This window comes from Phoxinus phoxinus (genome assembly GCF_949152265.1).
Source record: "Phoxinus phoxinus genome assembly, chromosome: 7".
Classification (NCBI taxonomy): Eukaryota; Metazoa; Chordata; class Actinopteri; order Cypriniformes; family Leuciscidae; genus Phoxinus; species Phoxinus phoxinus.
The window spans coordinates 28,201,153-28,221,551 of NC_136882.1; the positions used below are offsets into that span (position 1 = coordinate 28,201,153).

The 20,399-nt window shown below is 38.2% G+C and overlaps 1 protein-coding gene across 50 annotated transcripts in view; it reads right to left on the bottom strand.

Annotated features, from left to right (window-relative positions):
• The window catches only part of caska (calcium/calmodulin-dependent serine protein kinase a), a 147,984-nt gene extending 128,922 nt beyond the window's left edge, over nt 1-19,062 (bottom strand). For 49 of the 50 annotated variants that reach the window (XM_079619122.1, XM_079619119.1, XM_079619117.1 and 46 more), the window contains exon 1: nt 18,181-18,935. In XM_079619122.1, the coding sequence (XP_079475248.1) occupies nt 18,181-18,239 (59 nt within the window). In that variant the 5' untranslated portion in view covers nt 18,240-18,935. Of the gene's footprint in view, nt 1-18,180 lie in introns of all 50 variants that reach the window. The other variant, XM_079619111.1, reaches the window with a different exon arrangement.
• Nucleotides 19,063-20,399: the final 1,337 nt, after the last annotated feature.

A 20,399-nucleotide genomic window follows, 5' to 3' on the forward strand; every position in this document is an offset into this window, starting at 1 on the left:
AAATCTTGCAGCGTGAAGCCGTTTGTGCATTTTAAGAGAGCACGCGATGCGCCACAGCTAAATCAATAACTCTGTTTGTGAAATTAGGCTACCTCTCACAGAATGTTTTCAAATGACTGATTTGCTCTGATTATCTGTGTGGATCAATTTACTCTTTCAACCTATATGAAAAAGTGCATAAATGTTTGCGGGAATTTCCTGCTTTATAATCGTGAAATCTGCGGGAATGTGTAAAATTATGCGCAAGGCCTGCAATCTAGGGCTGTAATCTCCCAGTCGATTAGTCGATTGTTGGTCGATACGTTCTGGCTCGACCAAAATTCTGATTGGTCGATTTTTTGGCACGTTCGTTTCATCAGTTTTGCCGCGTTCGTTTCATCAGGTGGAAAGCACTAATTACTAATGGGGGTGTTTTCAGAGCACCCCTGTTCCACAGGTGAACACCCCCCTTGTTTTCACTTCTTTTGGATTAGCCCAACCACCGGAGAAGAGAGACAGATTGAAGAAAGTAGGCTACTAGAAGGTTTGCTGAATATTATTTATTTAATTGTGAGAGCGTTTAATTCATAGTCAGTCCTCTTCTACCATGTCAACAAAGACATCGGCAGTGTGGCAGCATTTTTATTTTATTTTATAGAAAACGGGAAAAAAATGATTGGAGCGCAATGCACAGTGCCCACTGTTTGTATTAGTTTTGAGCCTACATGCTTTATTTTCAGTTATGCACTTTATTTCGTTTTTGCTCTTGATCTGGTTTGTTTAATAAATATATATTTTTTATTATAATGGACGTGCCTTTTGTGTTTAAGAGTAAAGCTTTAAGTTAATAGTCTATTCGTGTCTCAGCCGCGAAGCTGCGCTCCTGTGTTCAGCCTCACTCTGTGCGAGCTGCACGGCTGAAATGATATTGCCTGTCAGTTATTATAATACATATGATAAAAACAATTGTCTAAATTATGTTGCATATTCCTCAAAAGTTCTTGTGATGATATCACTAGTTGACAACAGTACTATTTTCGGAAATCATAGGCTATGATATTGCGCAGGTGCGCGTGATGCAACGCTGTCAGAGCCGACAGACTCGTGTGTCAGACTCATTTCAGTGCAAAATAATTAGGTCAAAAAACGATTTAATATAAATAGCCTACTATTTTTTTATGTTTATTTATAATTAATTTAGGCGGAAAACAAGGCTACCAAGTACTGCGCACAGTGCGCAGCTAATTAATGTAACGTTTTTTTTCCTAACGTCATTTTTAGTCGAAAATTTCAGGACTTCAGTCGACCAAGATTTCCTTTGGTTGATTACAGCCCTACTGCAATCCCGTGCCAATTTGTTTTTTTCACACTGAGTTGGCACTGGCAGTATGAACTTTCTTGCTTTCTTTCATTTATTTTCAAGATCTGAGGTGAATTAGCCGTTGTCGCTTTCAGTACAGCTATAACGGTCACGCAAAAAAGATACTTGCACAACAACTGCAAAAATACACACGTATGCCGTAATGAGATGAGAAACTAGTAGAGAAGGGGGAGGGGAGGTGCTCTGGACCTGTCGAGACATGCTGAGCTCCAGATGAGAAACACTTAATTACTACATTCACTAGCCTGCCAGCACTGACTTAAACACAACTCGACTGCCTCCAGATAAGTGTGCATTTGGGTCGAGGCGATAAACCCTGCAGGCTTTGATTGGGTTTAACTCAGCACACTGCCATATTTACTAAAGGTGGTCAAGAAGCCTTAAGGGCCGTTCACAGTATATGCATTCATACATTTAAAAACAGCTAAATGCAGCACAAGGGAAACAAGCAGAATGAAGGTACCTCCAGGCGTGTTAAACTTTTTGAAAAGCGCAGCACTCAAGGCACAAGACGTTTTTGCAATGGTCAAAGAAGCCTGTCTAGTGCATGTTCAAACACAAAAACAATTAAAAAAACAACTTGGGCAAGAACACATTCTGTGTGAAAAACACACCTGGAGAGTACAACTCAGCAAAAGCTTCACTTAAAGTCTTAGGGAAAGCTCGTCTTTGCCTCAAGTAATCCTCACCTTTCCCTTCCTAGGATTGGGTAAATGTGATTACAAGTCTATTTTAGACATCCCTGAAAAGATAAATATAGGTTAGAGTTGTCTATTTCTTGAGATGCTCTGTGTTCAAGTCTCGGGCCCTGTTTACACTTGGTATTAAGAAGCATTTCCGTCAATCCGATCACAAGTGGACGACACTAAATACTGGTAAATGGGGTCTAAAATGTTTTGAGCTTGTCCTCTTTCAACCACTTCCAGAGATAGTTGAAAACGTATTCGACTTGATTTCTTTCGTAGTGTAAATGCTCATGTGGTTGAATGCATTTTAAACAGCCACAAAAGGCCGTCTACTCTCCGTCTACTGACCTGATGTGTAAACATTACGGGAAGCGCACTAGCCAGATGGGATTTAAACTTAGTTTGGTTTTTAAGATGGAAAATAAACCAAGCACAATGTTCTCTCACCATTCCAGATTTTACACTCACCGCTTTCTGCACGGTCTTGCGGCTATCAGAACGGAAACCAAAGTTGATGCTCTCCTTATTTTTTCCCGTCATCTCCTTTTACGTTCATTTGTAAATTGCATGAGCTTATTTTGTCCATTAGATGGACAGATCTGAAAAAGCCCATACATTTACCCGCCCATAGACCCTCCCCCTTGAAGAAATCAGGACAGAAGTAGTCAAAACTGGACAACAGCACCAGGTGTCGAGAAGAATGTTTTTCTCTCACCTTGGCTACTTGTAGTGCTGTGTTGAAAAAATCGATTCACCAATTCTAAATCGATTTTCATATTAATTTCTAAAGATCGATCCGTAACTCAGAGGATCGATTTAATAACATGCCTACATTTTCCCCATAAACACACTGAGACACGGCGACCGGCGGCGCTGCTAATGCGGTTTCTCTGAATCCACTTGTTGACAAGAAAGGAGGAATGAATCGTTCACATAGCGCGTTTTTTGCGCGTGCAAATTCGTTTTCCAGGCGCGCCTCTGTTCATGGTTGCATAGCAACGGCAGACGCAAAGGGAAAGCACGCGCTTGTTGAGAGGAGAAAGCGGTGCAAACTCGTGCAAACTGCGCTCTCCATGATGATAGGAAGTATCATCAAATAATTAATTGATTTCTAGCCCTTGCATTAGCTTTACTACTAGATATATTCATTGAGATGAGAAATAAAAAGCCGCCCTGTATACAGCTATGATCACATCAGCTGTTCGGCCGAGCTTTCCATGTTGTTACGGAAAGGCCGTAACAGGCTTGTTTTTGTCACATGACCTGTTGAGATGCATTGAAGTGCTTCTCACTGAATTTGCACGCGCATAAAACGCGATATGTGAACGGCCCCTAAAGTGGTATCGTGTGCGGTTCGTTGTATCTAGTTTAAAAGGCCTTTTAAATATGAACGCAGTTTTGGATTAAATAAAAGGACAGTCAAGTCAAATAAAACACGTTTTATCTCCTGTTTAGTTGGTAACACTACATTAAGACACCATTCATTAACATTAATGCCTTATCTAACATCAATACATTGAGTGAACAATACATTTGTACAACATTAATGTATGTTTGTGAATGTTATTTAATACAAACACTTGATTGTTCATGAACAGTTAAAACTTTGGATTTTAAAAATATAAGATCGGATCAGATCGGATCGAATCGAATCGAATAATGATAATCGATTCAAGATCTTGAGAATCGGAATCGAATCGATTCTTGAAAATTGAATCGATACCCAGCACTAGCTACTTGTGATCCAATTGACCAAAACGCATCTTAATACCAGATGTAAACAGGCCCTCTGACAGGAATAATAGAGAGATCTTCATAATAGGAGAAGTGACATTTCAAATCCAGGTTGGACTGGGGAGACAGACTGGGAACTTTGCTCTATACACATGATATTCATTAGCTTCCTTTATAGCTAAAGTCCTTAAGCCTGAGTTGCTCTGACAATGAAGACCTTCTTTCGTTAAGTCACAAAGGAAGTGCTTGTTTTTAGAGCGAAAGAGTGCTAAAGTCTAAAAAGGTGTAGGAGTAAGGCTCCCAGTGAAAGTGATTTAAAGAAAAACCGAAGCACTGACAAAAGAATATCCCTATGCAGAGCACATTGCTCTGGGATAGGAAGTGGCATTGTGTGGGTAATGAGCACAACTGAGCGGTTAGAAATATTTTTACTGCTGTGAGATGCTTGCTGACAGAAGAGAAGGCCAAAAGACTAAACTGTGTAAACTGTCTGATCGGTGTGCCTTTTGTGTCCATGTCCAGAGAGAGAAACAACAATAAACAACAAGATGAAAATCATCAACATGATCGAAAGATGCAATATGGGAACATGTGCAGCAGGGACTGAGATCGACAGTAAAACTATACAATCAAGCAGTCTTGTTCAGAAAAAAGGAAGATGCAAGAAGGAGAGGAAGAGGAGAAAAATTTGGATTTGTGAAAGATGAATGAGAAGAGGGATATATTATAGAGGAATGATAATAGGAAGGGGTTAGCCAAGCGAGAGCATGATTTGTTGGCAGAGGGGAGTGTCGCAGGGCTATTTGTCTCTGAATTTCTTGCATCCAGGCAGATTGCAAGCAGCTCTCCATCCGCTCAGTCTAATTATGCACCATGAAAATATGGTTCACAAAAGTAGTGAAAGACTTCACAGCTGAATAGATTTTACTGTCAGTATGAATTAAGAAAAAGTATTACTGCAATAATGTAAAAAGGTTGTAGTAAGAATTATTATTTTTTTAATTACTAGAGCGCCCAAGCAGCCGCCTTCATTTCATTCATGTTTATTTGATGCTATAAATTAACTAGAAGGAAGAGATGATCAGTTCACGAGCAGCTTTAACTGAGGCTCCGAGTCTACAGTGATCTGTCAGACACATTAAAGAGCCACAAAACGGTATTTATCGTTTAAATTTCTTTTAAAAATGACCAAATATGAAAGTTGAGACTTTGTTTCGTATTAAAAGTAACCTGCTCTGTCCTGTCTGTCAGCGCGTTGTCAGTGTCCTCTATGCAATGTATTTTTCACTGCATGAGAACATGGTGTGTAGAGTGAGAGCGGTGTAGCTTGTCAGACATAGTAACAGTAACTAAAGGGGGTGGGTCTTTGCGAATGGTCAATTACGCGATCGGAAGAGCTCAAACAGCGAACACAGCGAGCTCTGTCTCTCCTCTTCCTGATTTGCGTCAGTTATGATCTCAGCGCTCTCTCATTCACTGTACAGCTGTCAATCATCTCACATGGTTCACGTGACCATAATCCTGCCCTTCTGCATGACGCGGTCCTGTGTACACTTCCTCATTCTGACCTCTGTGATAAAGCTAAATACACATCTTCACCTGAAACAAGACACTAATAAATGCACAATTTTGAGTATATGTGGTGTAATTTTCGTGCGATTTGGGGTATTTTCATATGAATAAAGAATGTTTACAGTATAGCCTACATGCTAAGCAAGGTGTAGCCATTAGCTGCATATAAAATGCTAAATATAGCCTAACATATTTCAACATCTATTTTTTACTTAAAAAAAACATTTTAAACCGCGACCGGAATATAAATACAAATACTCGATAGTGGTTTAAAGTGAGCTTTAAGTAAAAGTGTAATATTAATCTTTTAAATTGTGTCATGTAGCTTGATGCTACCTGCTGCAGGAGCTTTTCTATTCAATCTTATTTGTTAAAAGAATTAACATAAGGTCCCAAGAATAGGCTACATTTTGTTTGTTTTCTAACAAGACTTAAGATTATTGGTGGATCTTGATACTCTGTACAAACTAAACCACCTGGGTCCTGAAACTGCAGCCTCTGGTTGTGCAGGAACATACTACTGCACGGACTAGCGCTGTGTCAGTGACACACCGCGCTGAAAACCAATCAAATGAGTGCATTCGACAAAAGTGCATTATTGTTACTTAGCAACAGCATTATTGGACAAAAGCTGTCCAATCCATTACAAGGAATGTTTTAAGTAGTAACCAATAAAAATATGTTTTACAATCCAACCGCCACTGTGGCTGGTATACAAGGCAAGGTCACCCGCACTTTGAAAAAGTACCCGCCATTGGCTGGTGGGTGCTAATTTCCCACCCTGACGATGACATCACGGTTTTCTCCAGAACGGCTATATATAAAAAATTAACTTTTTTAGAACAAAAATGAAACATCACTGAACTTACAGGACTGGACTGTGATGCTCTTCAAACACAAGAGATCAACTCTGACATCAAGTGTGAATTGTACATTTTGTGGAAACCAACAAAATGAAGATTTATACATTAATTACACAACAGTGTGAGGTACAAGAGTGGTACAACAGTTCCTACAATAAATGCACTATTCAACAGGAGAATGTATGAAACGTCACAGAAATTAAATCGCATAAAACTTCATCCTATCTGTCAGGGAATAACATGCCATTCATTTTAATCTAGACCACCATACAGCACATTTATGGTTCAACATTTATAATATTACTGTATTTAAAAATTAGTAATTTAAATATGTTTATGTTACCATAATGCACTGCTCATGTTTGCTTGAGTTAACATCCTGCAAACCAGTCAAAACAACCCAAAAATAACAAGATTGTGTAACAAAACCCCCTGAGTGATCAAAGCGGTCAGATGGATGTGCTGACAGAGAGATATCAATTTTAAATAGTCATTCAAAACAAACAAAAAACTTTGGTATTTTTTCTAAATAGTACAGTTGTCTAAACAGCAGTCTCACAGCAGGAGATAAGGGCATTCACAATTACTGTACAACATTTTACAGAATGTTTTGTAACATTATTTTTACACAAATTATCTAAAATATGCAAGTAACAAGTAGGGCTGAACGATATATCGTTATCGTATCTATATCTCGATATGAACTTTCAAGATATTACTATCGAAAAAAGCAACGATATCGACGATATAGATTCCCCCTCTCCGCGCTCACCCTGCATACAACTCTGGCAGTCACAACAAACACCAGTTTTACGAGTGCCTTTGAATGCACAGCTAAAGCCAGCGCGCACACACTACCAGGGACGTGGAAACTATATTGTGAGAGGGGGGGCGGCGTTTCCATGGTGACGCGTCATTGCTTGTCACGTGACACACCGCAGCAGCAACAGCGCTGAATGAATGATGATCTGCTTTTATGACATTTTTCCTTTTTTATTCAGAATATTCACAAATGTGTTAGCTATGGCATGAAATATCTGATGTTCCGATTGTCAAATACATGCAAGTGGAAGTATATTGTTGTTTAAACACCTTTATAACGATCGCGTTAGTTGAGCTGTATGCGCGATGGGCGCCGCCGTGTTAGTTTGTGCCGCAGACGCAGTTCAGAGAATCGGATCTGTTGGATTTACAATCTCTATGTTTACAACACGTGAATTCATCCACTTCTCCCGAAATACTTAAAAGTAAGTGGCTGGTGAACTGGGAATAGAATAGAGTAAACACTGAAGTTACTTACACAATGTGTATCTGATATGAATAAAACGTGTCGAATTATAACTTGTTCTTAAAAATAAAACTATACTTTCCACATTTTTTTGTATTATGATCTTTTTATTTTTCTGAGAAATACTTGGTTTTCACCGAACCCCGTAGTCATATCGTATTGTATCGATATCGAGATATCTGGCATGAAAATCGAGATATGAAATTTTGTCCATATCGTTCAGCCCTAGTAACAAGTAGCCTATTCTAAACAAAATCACAGAAAGACAAAATACACATAACTTAATGTCAGTTCAAATATCCTTTATCTGACTTTCAGAGTTCAGAGAAGCATTCTCTAGCAGACTGAATTTTTCATTCCGCTCTTTACCAAACTGAAGTCACATTCTTCATTGTCAGACAGAGCTGTTTATCATCACATGGCATCAGTACTTCACAATTATCATGAAGTCTGAGCAAGCTGTCCTTGAAGATAGGACACAGGAGAGGAAAAACTAATTCACTCCAATATGGAACTACAAACTTTAAAGTTGAGTCATCTGTTTGGAAGCAATTTCGGGAATACTTTTAGGCACCCAATCAGAGCAAAGAAAACACAGAACACGGGGGGGGGTAATACGAGTAATACGAATGTGCATCTTCTGTATCATCTGGTGTTTAACAGCCTATGAAATAACTACGATCAGTTTAAGTGCTAGCAAAGTGTGCTTACACCACACAAAATTGATAGAGATGGATGGGGCTGGGGTACAGACCAGACGCACATCATGTGATCAAGAAACACTTAGGGAGGTGCAGGCATGACGAAAATGGAATATAGTGTAAGAGAAAGAAGACTGTGAGACAAGTGGCCTGAAGGGAGGAAAAGAGGACAAGGAGAGATAAAGGAAAGACAGACATAAGTACAGATGGGAGAGAGAAAAGAGTAATGGGGAATGATGGGATCTCCTCCATATGGAATTGATAGTCACTAACGTACAAAAGACAATGGCAATCTGAGCTTAAGCCAGTGCCTGAAAGCTTTTGTTCAAGCTATATGAATGCCATAATTATGAGTAAGCCATGATCTCTTAAAGCTACGAGAGGCTGTGTATTACAGTGATTTTACCATGCTCAAGGGCAGGGCTCGACATTAACACTTGTCCGGGACAAGTGGATTTCTTTGAAGGGGCAAGCGAAAGAGAATTTTACTTGCCCGACGGGACAAGTAGATTAAAACTTCAGTGACAAAAAATAACTAAAAGCAAAGCAACACTCAGCTGTTTTGTAACTGAATTTTTACATATTTTTTTACGTTTTACGGTTGAATGAATGACTCAATGACTCATTTAGTGACTTACCACCACCTACTGACGGTTTAATTTGTTTAAAAGTATCATTGCATTTTTTCTAAACATTTCTCATTTGTATATTCAATTATTTTTTATTTGTTTTACAATTACAGTTGTAATTTTGCAATGTTAATTAGATTGGTAGCAGCAGTGTCTTTTATTTAATGTCAATGTATTGAACAAATGTAAGAATTTGACATGAAAGACAATGCATACACGTAATAAGGTTAAAAAAGGGCCTTAATAAAGGTAAATAACGCCCTACGCCGCACGATTAATCGCAATTTACATGAAATCGCACTTAAACCAATTTGGCTAATGAAATTATGTAATCGCAAAGGCTGATCCAGATCGTTCAGCAAATTCATACTCCAAAGAACGATAGCCTACTTGTTGATAGACACTGAAAACTGTCAGTGGCTGTCGTTTTCAACTGATTCACATCACGAAAACAGGTAAAACCTTAAACTTCAGATGATAGAACAGTGAAATTCCTCACTATTTCCAATAATTCCAAATTATTGTTCATTTAATTCTGCAAACATAATCCCAAACAATAAGGTGGAGATCCATGTTTTGATTTTTCCCAAATAAATCGCTGAAGGTTTGATTGGCAGATTTAATCTCACAAACAGCACAAGTGGTTTGTGAGGTAACAGACTGGCTGTATGACCATTTCATGTAAGCAGAATATCGCTATGGAGATCCCTAAACTCCAGTCCATGTTTGTTTTCAGATCATCAGTGCTTTTTCCTCAGCGTAGGGCGAGCGTGTGCAGGGTTGCCAGATTGCATAGATTAAGTAAAACACCAGGCAGAACATGTAAGAGAAAAGCTCTTTTGGGGGGATTTAAGCTATTTTATATCTGGCAACTACAAAAATCAACATTAGTGTTGACTTGACGCAAATGTCAACAACTAAAAAAGGCATTTTCAGGATAAATAATGAGTAGGCAATTATCGTGACGATTATTTAAAATTAATCGAGAGACAGATATCGCGATTAAAATACGATTAATCATGCAGCCCTAATTTCACATCATGTTGGTTTAACATTAAACACTACATTAGAGGATGGATACCCGACCCGAGCCCGACGGGACCCGCCGGTACCCGACAGGCCGGGCCGGGTTCGGACAGATATTTAGAAATGATGTTCGGGTTCGGGTCGGGCTCGGTCACATCAGTGCGATAAGGCATTGAACATTTTAAATTTAAAACAGCTTATTATGTAGGTAGCCGATGTGCCTGATGCTTTCACTTGATGCAAACGTTAGTTTTTGTGATTAAAATACATGTAAAATATTACCATAACATCCGTGTTCCTGTGCTGACATTTGTTTATGTAGCAGTGACAACGAAACGCGTGCATAATGTGTGCGCGCCAGGTGTTAAGAGCGCTTGTTGCTCCGCGCGCTGATGCGCTTGTCCTGTTGACATTTCCGATTGCCTTCCTACAGTTGCTTAATAAAAGCGGGCTTTCCACACAAACAAACGTACAATTGTCATTAGTATGAGAAAAAAATGGGATTTTAAAGGGATAGTTCACTTTAAAATTAAAATTCTGTCATCATTTACTCACCCTCAAGTTGTTTCAAACCTGTATTAATTTATTTCTTCTGCTGAACACAAAGAAAGATATTTTGAAGAATGTCAGTAACCAAACAGTAGACTGTACCCATTGACTTCCATAGTAGGAAAAAAAAATACTATGGAAGTCAATGGGTACAGACTACTGTTTGGTTACTGACATTCTTCAAAATATCTTTCTTTGTGTTCAGCAGAAGAAATAAATTAATACAGGTTTGAAACAACTTGAGGGTGAGTAAATGATGACAGAATTAAAATTTTAAAGTGAACTATCCCTTTAACTGCCGGTCTCGGGTCGGGCTCGAACATAAATATCTTTATGCCTGTCGGGCTCGGGTCGGGTTCGGTTACTGCTCTGTCGGACGCGGGCCGGGCTTGGACTGAAAAATTCGGCCCGATCCGCACTCTACACTACATTGTGATATTGGTAACTTCCTCTGGCCCGTGGCTGGCCAAAGGGCACAGAATGATTGTGCTTTCTCTTATCATAGTCCACAAAGCAGTTGTAACTGTCATAATATGATTCATTCATACACATATACAGGACAAAGACCACAGCACTTTCACTTTCCGTATAATGTGCGAACATCGAGGGTTACCCTCTTAAAGAACAGTTCCCATTATAGATGCCCTGCAGTTGACACGTTTCACATTGGTTTGTCATTGTGCGATACCTGATCAAAGCAAGCACCACTTCAGGTCAGGGACTACTGTATGCACTTCGCCTCTGACTCACCGCTGCACTAAAAATAGTGCTGAGTGGTTACCTAGGAAATATAGTTAAATTTAAGCCAGCCGATTTTGAGCTGCAGACCAAGGCTGCTGTGTATCTTGGCAATGCAGCAGGAAATGACTTCTGTTCAAAAGGCCCACCATGAAAGAGGGAAAGGGAAAAAAGGAAAAGACGTTTATAAAAGCGGGAAATGGTAGTGTCTGCCTCAGCAAAACCAGTGGGTCAGTTTGGGCCATCTGTGGAGAGTCAATAAGGCAAATGTTGCGAGTAGCATCCAAACTGAGTTAAGGGCAGGGATCTATCAGAGAGCAGTTTCAGGGGCAGTAGAGTAGACTAGACAGAAGTAATTGACAGGGTGAAAGAATGAGTCTAAAACCAAAACAGACCTAGAGAGAGAGACAGTGGCTTTGTCTTACCAGCTGGAGATTACTAAAATCAAATAAAGGGATGTGAAAGCCAAGTTCACAACACAGATCATAAGGTCTTTCTAAGGCCAATTAAAACAAAGCAAGAGCAAAAAATAAATACAATGAAATGTTATGAGTACAGGCACACAATTACAAGAGATGTATAAATAATTGGTTACTGTGCAAACTATATCTGAAGACATTTTTAACATCAGTGGCTACATGTACATGCTCACGAACAATGCAAGTAAGTTAAGAGTTCTGTAAACAGATTATTATAATTCATGTTAATGTGTTTATGCTCATAATTAACCTTAATCGCTGTAAAATATTTTAACTACACAATACTATACTATACTTTAATCTAGGGATGTGCAATATCATAATTTTACATCATGTATGATTAAAATGTCTCCATGATCTGCTTTGAAGAGAGATTGTAGTATATTACTACAGTGCAGTTGCAGTTCTGGCAAGGCGCCCCCATCCCAAAATACTGTACAATGCCACGTATATTCACATCACATTGAGCAATGCAGCGGTAGGGGTTACACACACGTGACATTGCAGTTCTTCGCCATAACTAAAGTTTATCAATTGCATGCGTTTTGCAAGGTAACTTTTTATTTGCACGCTGTTCTGACTGACATACGCTTTTTTAAAGGGATAGTTCACTTTAAAATGAAAATTCTGTCATCATATACTCACCCTCAAGTTGTTTCAAACCTGTATGAATTTCTTTCTTCTGCTGAACACAAAGGAAGATATTTTGAAGAATGTCAGTAACCAAACAGTTAACTGGTCCCATTGACTTCCATAGTAGGAAAAAAAAATACTATGGAAGTCAATGGGACCAGTTAACTGTTTGGTTACTGACATTCTTCAAAATATCTTTAGAATTCAAAATATAGAATTTTCCTTTTAAAGTAAAACATCCCTTTAAAAGCATAGACCAGAAGCGTGCGCACACCAACAGCCTGTCACACAGCACCTGAGTAATGAACTGAGTGATTAAAATTACACGCAATCCGGCGGCAAAATTCAAGCCGTTGAAACTAAGAAAATTTCTAAGAGTTTTCATGCTTTGATCATCCACATAAACATTCACTGTGACCAGGCTGATGAATGTGTTTTTCACATGGGTAATAGGCAGCATGCAGTCTGCAGAAGAGAAGGAAGAGCACTGTCTGCCTACCTCATGGTCTTCTTAGTACCTCACTGGGCAGCATCAGTTGAGCAGAGGAAGTTAAGGAGGGGAAGCACATTTTGTCTCTGCCAATTGCCAAAGCATTAGCCTTCACAGGAAGTGAAAAATTATTAGCATGTCTGCTGCCCATCTATCAACTCAAAAGGCACTTTTTTTTTTTACACAGAGGGCATTTTTAAAGTCCATGAACAGTGAGAAAGCAATCAAACAGCATCTGCTTCTGGCTTTAATAAGGTAGCAGAGTTAGTGACCTGAAAAGGACTGTCAGTGTCATTTGGCTCTATGCAGCATCTCTTAAACAGAAAAGAGGGCCCGTTGTCTTCTCAGTGAGGCAGAGAACATTAAGGCTTAGAAGAACATGACGTTCTAGGATAAGGGCTCAACCCTGCTGGCATCAGAACAGTTTAGAGACACAGGAGAATTTATTACAAACAACTTCGATTTGGTTCTTGAATCCCAAAAATCTATAATCAATCAATCCAGTTGATGTGTGAACAAAACTGAACATTATTTGTAGCGCGCCTCACTGCCTGCCATGCAATAATCGCAGCTTTGTGCTTTGTTACTTGTCTCTGTAACGGTTTCAACAGTTCGTTGTTACAGGAAGGAGGCGGCGGGAACCGGCGAACGTTTCACAACTTTTAATCAAATAAATAAATTTCAAAAACGAAATGCCAGAATTTTGGCTTAAAGTGGTATGACAGATCGCTGATGCATATACATAATTATTCCAAAATACTTATAAGAAGGAACTACAACTTCTGTGAAGGTTACCACAACTTGTTTTAATCTATTTAGCTGATATACCAAAAGCCAAATTCACTTCCTGTGACCTCCAAAAGAACACCAATATAACACCAAACGCACTGATGATGGCAGAAAGTGGCAACCGAGCGTGAGTGATCACATACATCAATAAATAAAATCAAATACATGAAAAAGTGCTGGAAGAAGGAATATGATGAAATGCAGAGGAAACTTTCTCAGTTCATGTTCAATTTTACACAGGATAGGATCTGAATTAAATTAAAGTAATTTGGTACAACCTGAGTGACACTGCCTTCAAAATATTAATAACAACCAGTTGTCCGCTACAACCTCGGCACAGATTGACAAAACTCAACTCATAACAGCACAAAGCGGAGGAAAGTCACAACACTGTCAAACTTAATCACACTCCCGCACCTTTCGCTCAAAGCTAGATGCTCAAGCAAGGCGATATTGCCCTCTCATCTGGGTCAGTGTGTCAGTCAGCCTCGAATCAAAGACAGTGACACACTATTACTAACCTCATTACCACCCCCTCATACAATCATCAAAAAACACTATTAAACAACATGATAAGCACGCTGTTAATGAACATGTTAACACATGTTTTGAGGGGTTGAGGTGAAGTGTAGCGGGTGCTTGTCTTTATTAACAACATTTTTCTTCTGCAGGTGGGGATAAATGAAGGTCAGTCACTGCTAGTGCATGATGCTTTCACAACAGGACCCAGAATCCTGGGGGTTTTAAAAGGCTGGAGGAAGGTTTGATTTGTGCACACTGGTGACTAACCTGCAGGAGGCCATGAGTTATCTGCGGCTCTCTGTGGACAAAAGAGGGCTTTATGAGCAGGTTTCTGGAGCACAAATATGTTATATTACATTACCAGGGTGTATGAAAACGCTCCCGGTCTCTATAACACTTGAATGTTTGGATTTGAGATTTTAAACACTTTGATTGTGTTTTGCTAGACTGCACTGCCAGAGCTAAATCTGCTGTGCAGCAAGTTGTGGACTGAAACTCTTGTTCGGGCTGCTGGCTGACGGTTTCATGCATCAGCAAAGCTCAATCAGACTGCTAGATCACTCTGGCTGAGACTACTATAGCATTAGTGCCTAAACAACACAATCACTCTGGACTTAAAGCCCTTGGAAGTAGCATACTGTATATGACTAATAACAACATATAGGAGCCAAATTCAGCCACGATTTCAGCTCCATCGTTCACAGTTCAGCCAAAATCCAGCTCTGGGCTTTGGCATACTACTAGTGCCCGTGCCTAATAGTTTGCAAAGCCATCTGCCATGGCTGTGTGAGACTCAAACAATGAATAGATTACCAGTTTTTATTCCACAAAACATCTGTCCTGAACATGAGAGTGCAAAAAACAAACATAAATATGTCTGGTATGTTTTTTTTTATAACACATTATTAATGGCAGCTTGGAGGACAGCAGTTTTAAGTGTTTTACAAACAGACCGAGAGGCCAGACACAATGTAACAGTGAAATATGGCACTGCAGGGTGGCTTGGTCAGCTATTCTGACCCTTTGTCCTGTGCTATATTAGCATTCTTTCTGTGCCGTTTATAATAACAGACATACACACAGCACGCACACCCACACACCACATCTCTTATTGAGCTCACAGAACTTGGCCTAGGGAGAGAAGCAGTGTCAGTGGGAGTGTATCTGCTTAATGGACAGCATCCTCTTTACCTCCAAACACAACCGTGAGGCCTCAGGGTGGGCACAGAACAGCGACAAGCCACACAGACAGACAAAAAGTGTGTGCGTGTGTGTGTGTATAATTCTGAAATAAATTTAATTTATCTATGATGGAACAAAATAAAGTAAATTTGTAAACAAAAATATTAGGGCTGTCAAAAGATTAATCGCATCCAAAATAAAAGTTTGTGTTTACATAATATATGTGTGTGTACTGTGTATAATTATTTATATATAAAAACACACACAATCATGAATATATTTAAGAAAAATTGGTTATATTTATATATAATATAAATTATATAAATGTATATACAGTATATAAATGCAATTAATCCTTAAATATATATATGAATGTGTGTGTATTTATTTATACATAATAATTCTACACAGTATACACACATATATTATGTAAACACAAACTTTTATTTTGGATGTGATTAATCACGATTAATCTTTTGACAGCCCTAAAAAATATTATTATTTTTTATAAAAAAACAAGGGAAAGGGAAATATCTTCCTGTAGACATATAATGGAAACGGACATCAACAGACTTTCCATCTTTTGCATTGGCTTATTTTGCTTGGCTGAATATTTCTACCCCACATTTATAATGTGCCCCTAAACATAGTTTGTTAGGTAAAAAATCCACCACTGCGCACATGCTAACTATATGTTGTTTTGTTATTATGAGACAGATACATGTACCGAACTGCTTCTAATTACAAACTCAGAGTACCAGTCAGAGTGCATGTTGGGAGCTCTAATTACATGGTATTAGAATTTTACATCCACTATTGTCTTTACATTGAAACTCAGGCAAACACTTTCACAACAGTGACAGCTGGAGAAAAACCTGGTTATATAACAAAAAAAATATGAGATCTCATAACAGTCAAAACAATAAGTAAATGTTTCATCCTGTACAACTATGGTATCTGACGAGATTTAGGAAGCAAAGAAACACACGACGCAAGAGTAATAAACTTCATCCATTACTCATTCACTTCCATTCTCATACAGACTGGTGCAGGTATGATTTAAATTAGAAGGCCAAAATACAGAAACAAGTTAGCATTAAAACGCTTCCAGTTTCATCGTCCCAAAGTCAATGGGGTTTTTAATGGGTTTTTGGTTGAATGGATAAGATCTCTGGTTAACTGAAGATGCTTTTGCGTTTTATTCTACGACCTAATACATCAGTATTACCCCATTTTTTTTAAGCCGTTATATATCTTAAAAATGCAGTTGCTAACAAGTGGCTGAACAGGACTAGAGAGGCTGTCGAGGATATTAAACATCATCACACTGAACAGGTAAAGTAAACTCAATACACTTTTACAGCCTTGTTATGCTAGTGTGCTCTTATAAACTATTCGACCTCAAACTTTCTGAGAAAATGCTTTTTTTAGATAATAAACTGAAAGAGTTGTCTGAAGCTTAGTGATGGTGACGTTGAATTCGTGGGACCGTGGTTTAGTTCGTCGTTTATAGCCTACCTTTAGCTTTTTACTTCGGGTGACTGCCTTTAGGCTTCAAAATTCATTGTTGTGTTTATCTGTGAAAATTATCTTGATGTGGGGGGGTTTAAATCATAAAGTTTTGTTAATCACAGAGTTTGTTTTTTGTGATAATCCAAAAGAAAATGGAAAAACCTATAGGGTCGGAACACAACAATTTTCAAAAAAAAGTAGTCAACAATACAATTCTTCTCATGAACACAACAAACTGCAATCTGAAAATGGTAAACTGTGTTTCAGTTTAACATGAAAGGCTCCAAGCCTGCTGATACATGTGAGAGCGGTGCCCTTCATCACAGCAAAAAGTCACCAAACTCGTAATGTGGCTTAACAAAGCATTAAATCAGAAACAACTTTAATCTCTATGGTGTTAGATCGCTATAGCTTTTTTCCCAAAAAGGTTCAATTCTTATTACTTCAAGCCAGTCTACAACTGTACTACTCTTGCTATGGCTGACCTTAAATGTTGTTTAATGAGGTGCCACTAAAAATATTGTTACCTATAAGAAAATTCACCAAGTAATTGTGACCTTTTAGGTGGTAAAACTAAATCACAATAATTAGGCTAAATAGGTTATATTAAACAGGCTATATAATATTTTTAATAATAATAATACTCAAAGAATATTCTTTTTGATGTATAATGATCATTTAGTAGTTGTGTCAAATAGTAGAAATAAAATAAAATCGATTCAGCATAATATTAATCGGAAACAAAAATAATAGAGATCTTATCGGTCATACAAAAAGCAGTATCGTCCATCTATGTAGGAGACAATCTCAGGGCATTCATGTCCATTTTAGGCCTTTATGACCTTATATTGAAATCAAATTTAACAACTGAACTAATTATAATAGCCAGAACTCAAATGACATCTAACACTGACCACTGAATGTAAAATGCAGTGACCATTACCAATGAATACCAATAACATACCCACAAACTAACATGACTGCAAGCACACACTTAATAATATTTTCTAGATAACACCTGAAACCACAGGTGACACATTGACCTCCCTGACAAAATGAATGAGTCGGTTTATTTATCATGGTCCCTAGCAGAAATCATCACTGTTTGAAAGCAATTAAGGGGGCAATGTAAAACCGCTTGTCTTGCGCTCTAGTTGTGAATAGCTGCATCTACCTGCATGAATGCTCGAAGTACAGACTTCTCTCATCTCTCACACGCCACTCCCATTCCTCTTGCTTCAGACATGCAGTTTTGAAGAGTTACGACTGAATGTAATTGTCATGTGTTCAACAGCAGCACTGCACCACAAGTCTAAAATGCAGTGACATCTATGACACTCGACACTAAATGCAAAAGACGCAGCTCGAGTTACAGATGGACATTTGCCCGTGTGTCATTATCAAAGTAATCAAACCGTGACACTTACTTGCCAATGACCTCGCACAGCTCGTAAACATCTTCAAAGAGCACGTCGTCGTCGGCCATGGTCCAACAAGACCGGGGAATTTACACTCCCCTCCAAAAAAAAATCCGTCCAAACGGTAAATATCAGAGGATTACAGCGTAGACACTTCAGAGTAGCTGCTACCTGGAATAAGCGGCGAAAGGGAACGCTGACAGCCGATGTTATCGCTCTCCAAATTCGGATGAACAAAAAAAAGATTGATTCCTGTCGGTTTTGGAGAGAAAAAATATCCGTTGGTGGTTCGGTTGAAGCGGGCGGGCGGACAGTAGTGAGCGCTCGGTCCGATTGACTCACTCTGCCCCACCTTCTCCTCCCTCTCTCTCGGCCCCCTTAATCCCGCCACTCGAGGCTGAGGTAATTCAAGCGTTAAAAACAACTCCACAATAATCGCTGTTGAAGTCACAGAACCAAGTGAGTTAAGTCGTCTAAACGCTAAACTAACTAACTCGACTCTGTCGATCCAAAAAAAAGAAGAATCGCGCACTGTTTCTGGGATACAAATGTTGGTTGTTATTAAAGTACGCAGTTCAGCTGATTCTACTCATTGTACCCACGCGCAGGGCTTCTGTGAAACGCGCCAGGCTTTTCCCTTGCTCGCTCACGCTGGCTGCCGTTGCTCTAGTTCCCACTCATAACTCCAACAGCTCTGCTGCTCCCAGGCAGCTTCCAGAAAACCCAAACTCCTCCCACTCAAGGTTATGAAACTGGATTGCCTCACGCCATAATGGCTCCGGCAGGACTTTTGTATTCCGGAATTCCTGCATAACCTAGCACGACGGTTTGAGCCAAAATGACGACCAGGCGTCTCAGAGTTTGTCTGTCAAACTGACAGTTTCTTAATATGTTAGTAAGGTGGTGTAAGGTTAGTTAAACCAATTAAGCAGCTTTTGGAAACCTTTTTTATTTATTTATTATTATTGATTGTAAAGAATTACAACTACAGTCAGGGGGGTACACTGAGTAAACAAATAAAAAAAGACACAAAGAAAGTGACAAACTTAAAAGTTAAACAAAAATGGGGAAATGTTTACAGATTGAAACACACTTTGCTTATTTTTCAAACCCAATACAAAGGCTTGTTTCCTCCTTATTTACATTTATGAATACTACATTTAGCTAACAGAAGAAGCAGATTAATTAAGTAATATTCCATATGAAAAGATTTGTCGTAATAGAAAAAAACAAATAACACATTTTTAAAGCAGTTTAATGATATGAGCCTTAATAAAGGAACAGAAATCTGACCAAAAACAAACTGAATGAGGACAACTCCAAAATAAATGATAAAATGTTTCATCATGTAGACCACAAAATGTATCAATATCACAAATAAATCTGTTCACAAAATAATTATTACATGGGTAATATTTATAAATGAGTTTTAGCAAAATTTCTTTGATTTTGTTTGTGATTAAATATTTATGAGCAAGTTGGCTTTTGGAAACCTCTTATTCACTTACTAGCCTGGAAATACGTCAATATAGGGAATGTACATTATGTTCATGTATTAACGAAAATATCTGAGAAGGGATTTAAAGAGTGAAGACATCTTTATCTCAATTTTCAATTCACATTCAAATAACTTTACTGTCCTTACTTTTGTAAGAACAATATTGGCAAAGCATTGATGCACATCATAAAAGCAGTCAGGGAAAATAATAATAATAAGAAGAAGAAGAAGAATAGAATAAAAACAGTATAAACCAATAAATAGTAGCCTATAAACAGTTTACAAAAATAAAATAGCAAAAAATTTGCTTGCCTAATTAAAAGGTTGATAATTAGTTTAATTAACTGTCTGTATTTTGCTAAATATACAGTATGCTTTACATTGATGTTAGAATACATTTAGATTTAGTATAGTTCTCACCTGCTTCATTGTACCAGCAAGGTCCCAATTAAATGTCTGTACATTTTATGACTGTATAAATCCAATGAGGATGTGATGGGTTTAGAGTAAGATGTAATTGTACACTAAATTAAGCCTTTTTTAAAATAATAAATCCTTTATTCAAAAAAGTGAATAATATTTGTATTGAATAATTGAACAATCCTTAATCAATTATTAAATTAAAATATAAGGATTATTCAATTCAATTTGATGGAATTTTACTCTTAATTGAAATATGTAAATAAATAAATAAAGGCTTAAAAAATTTAGTGTAGAATGTCTAATAATT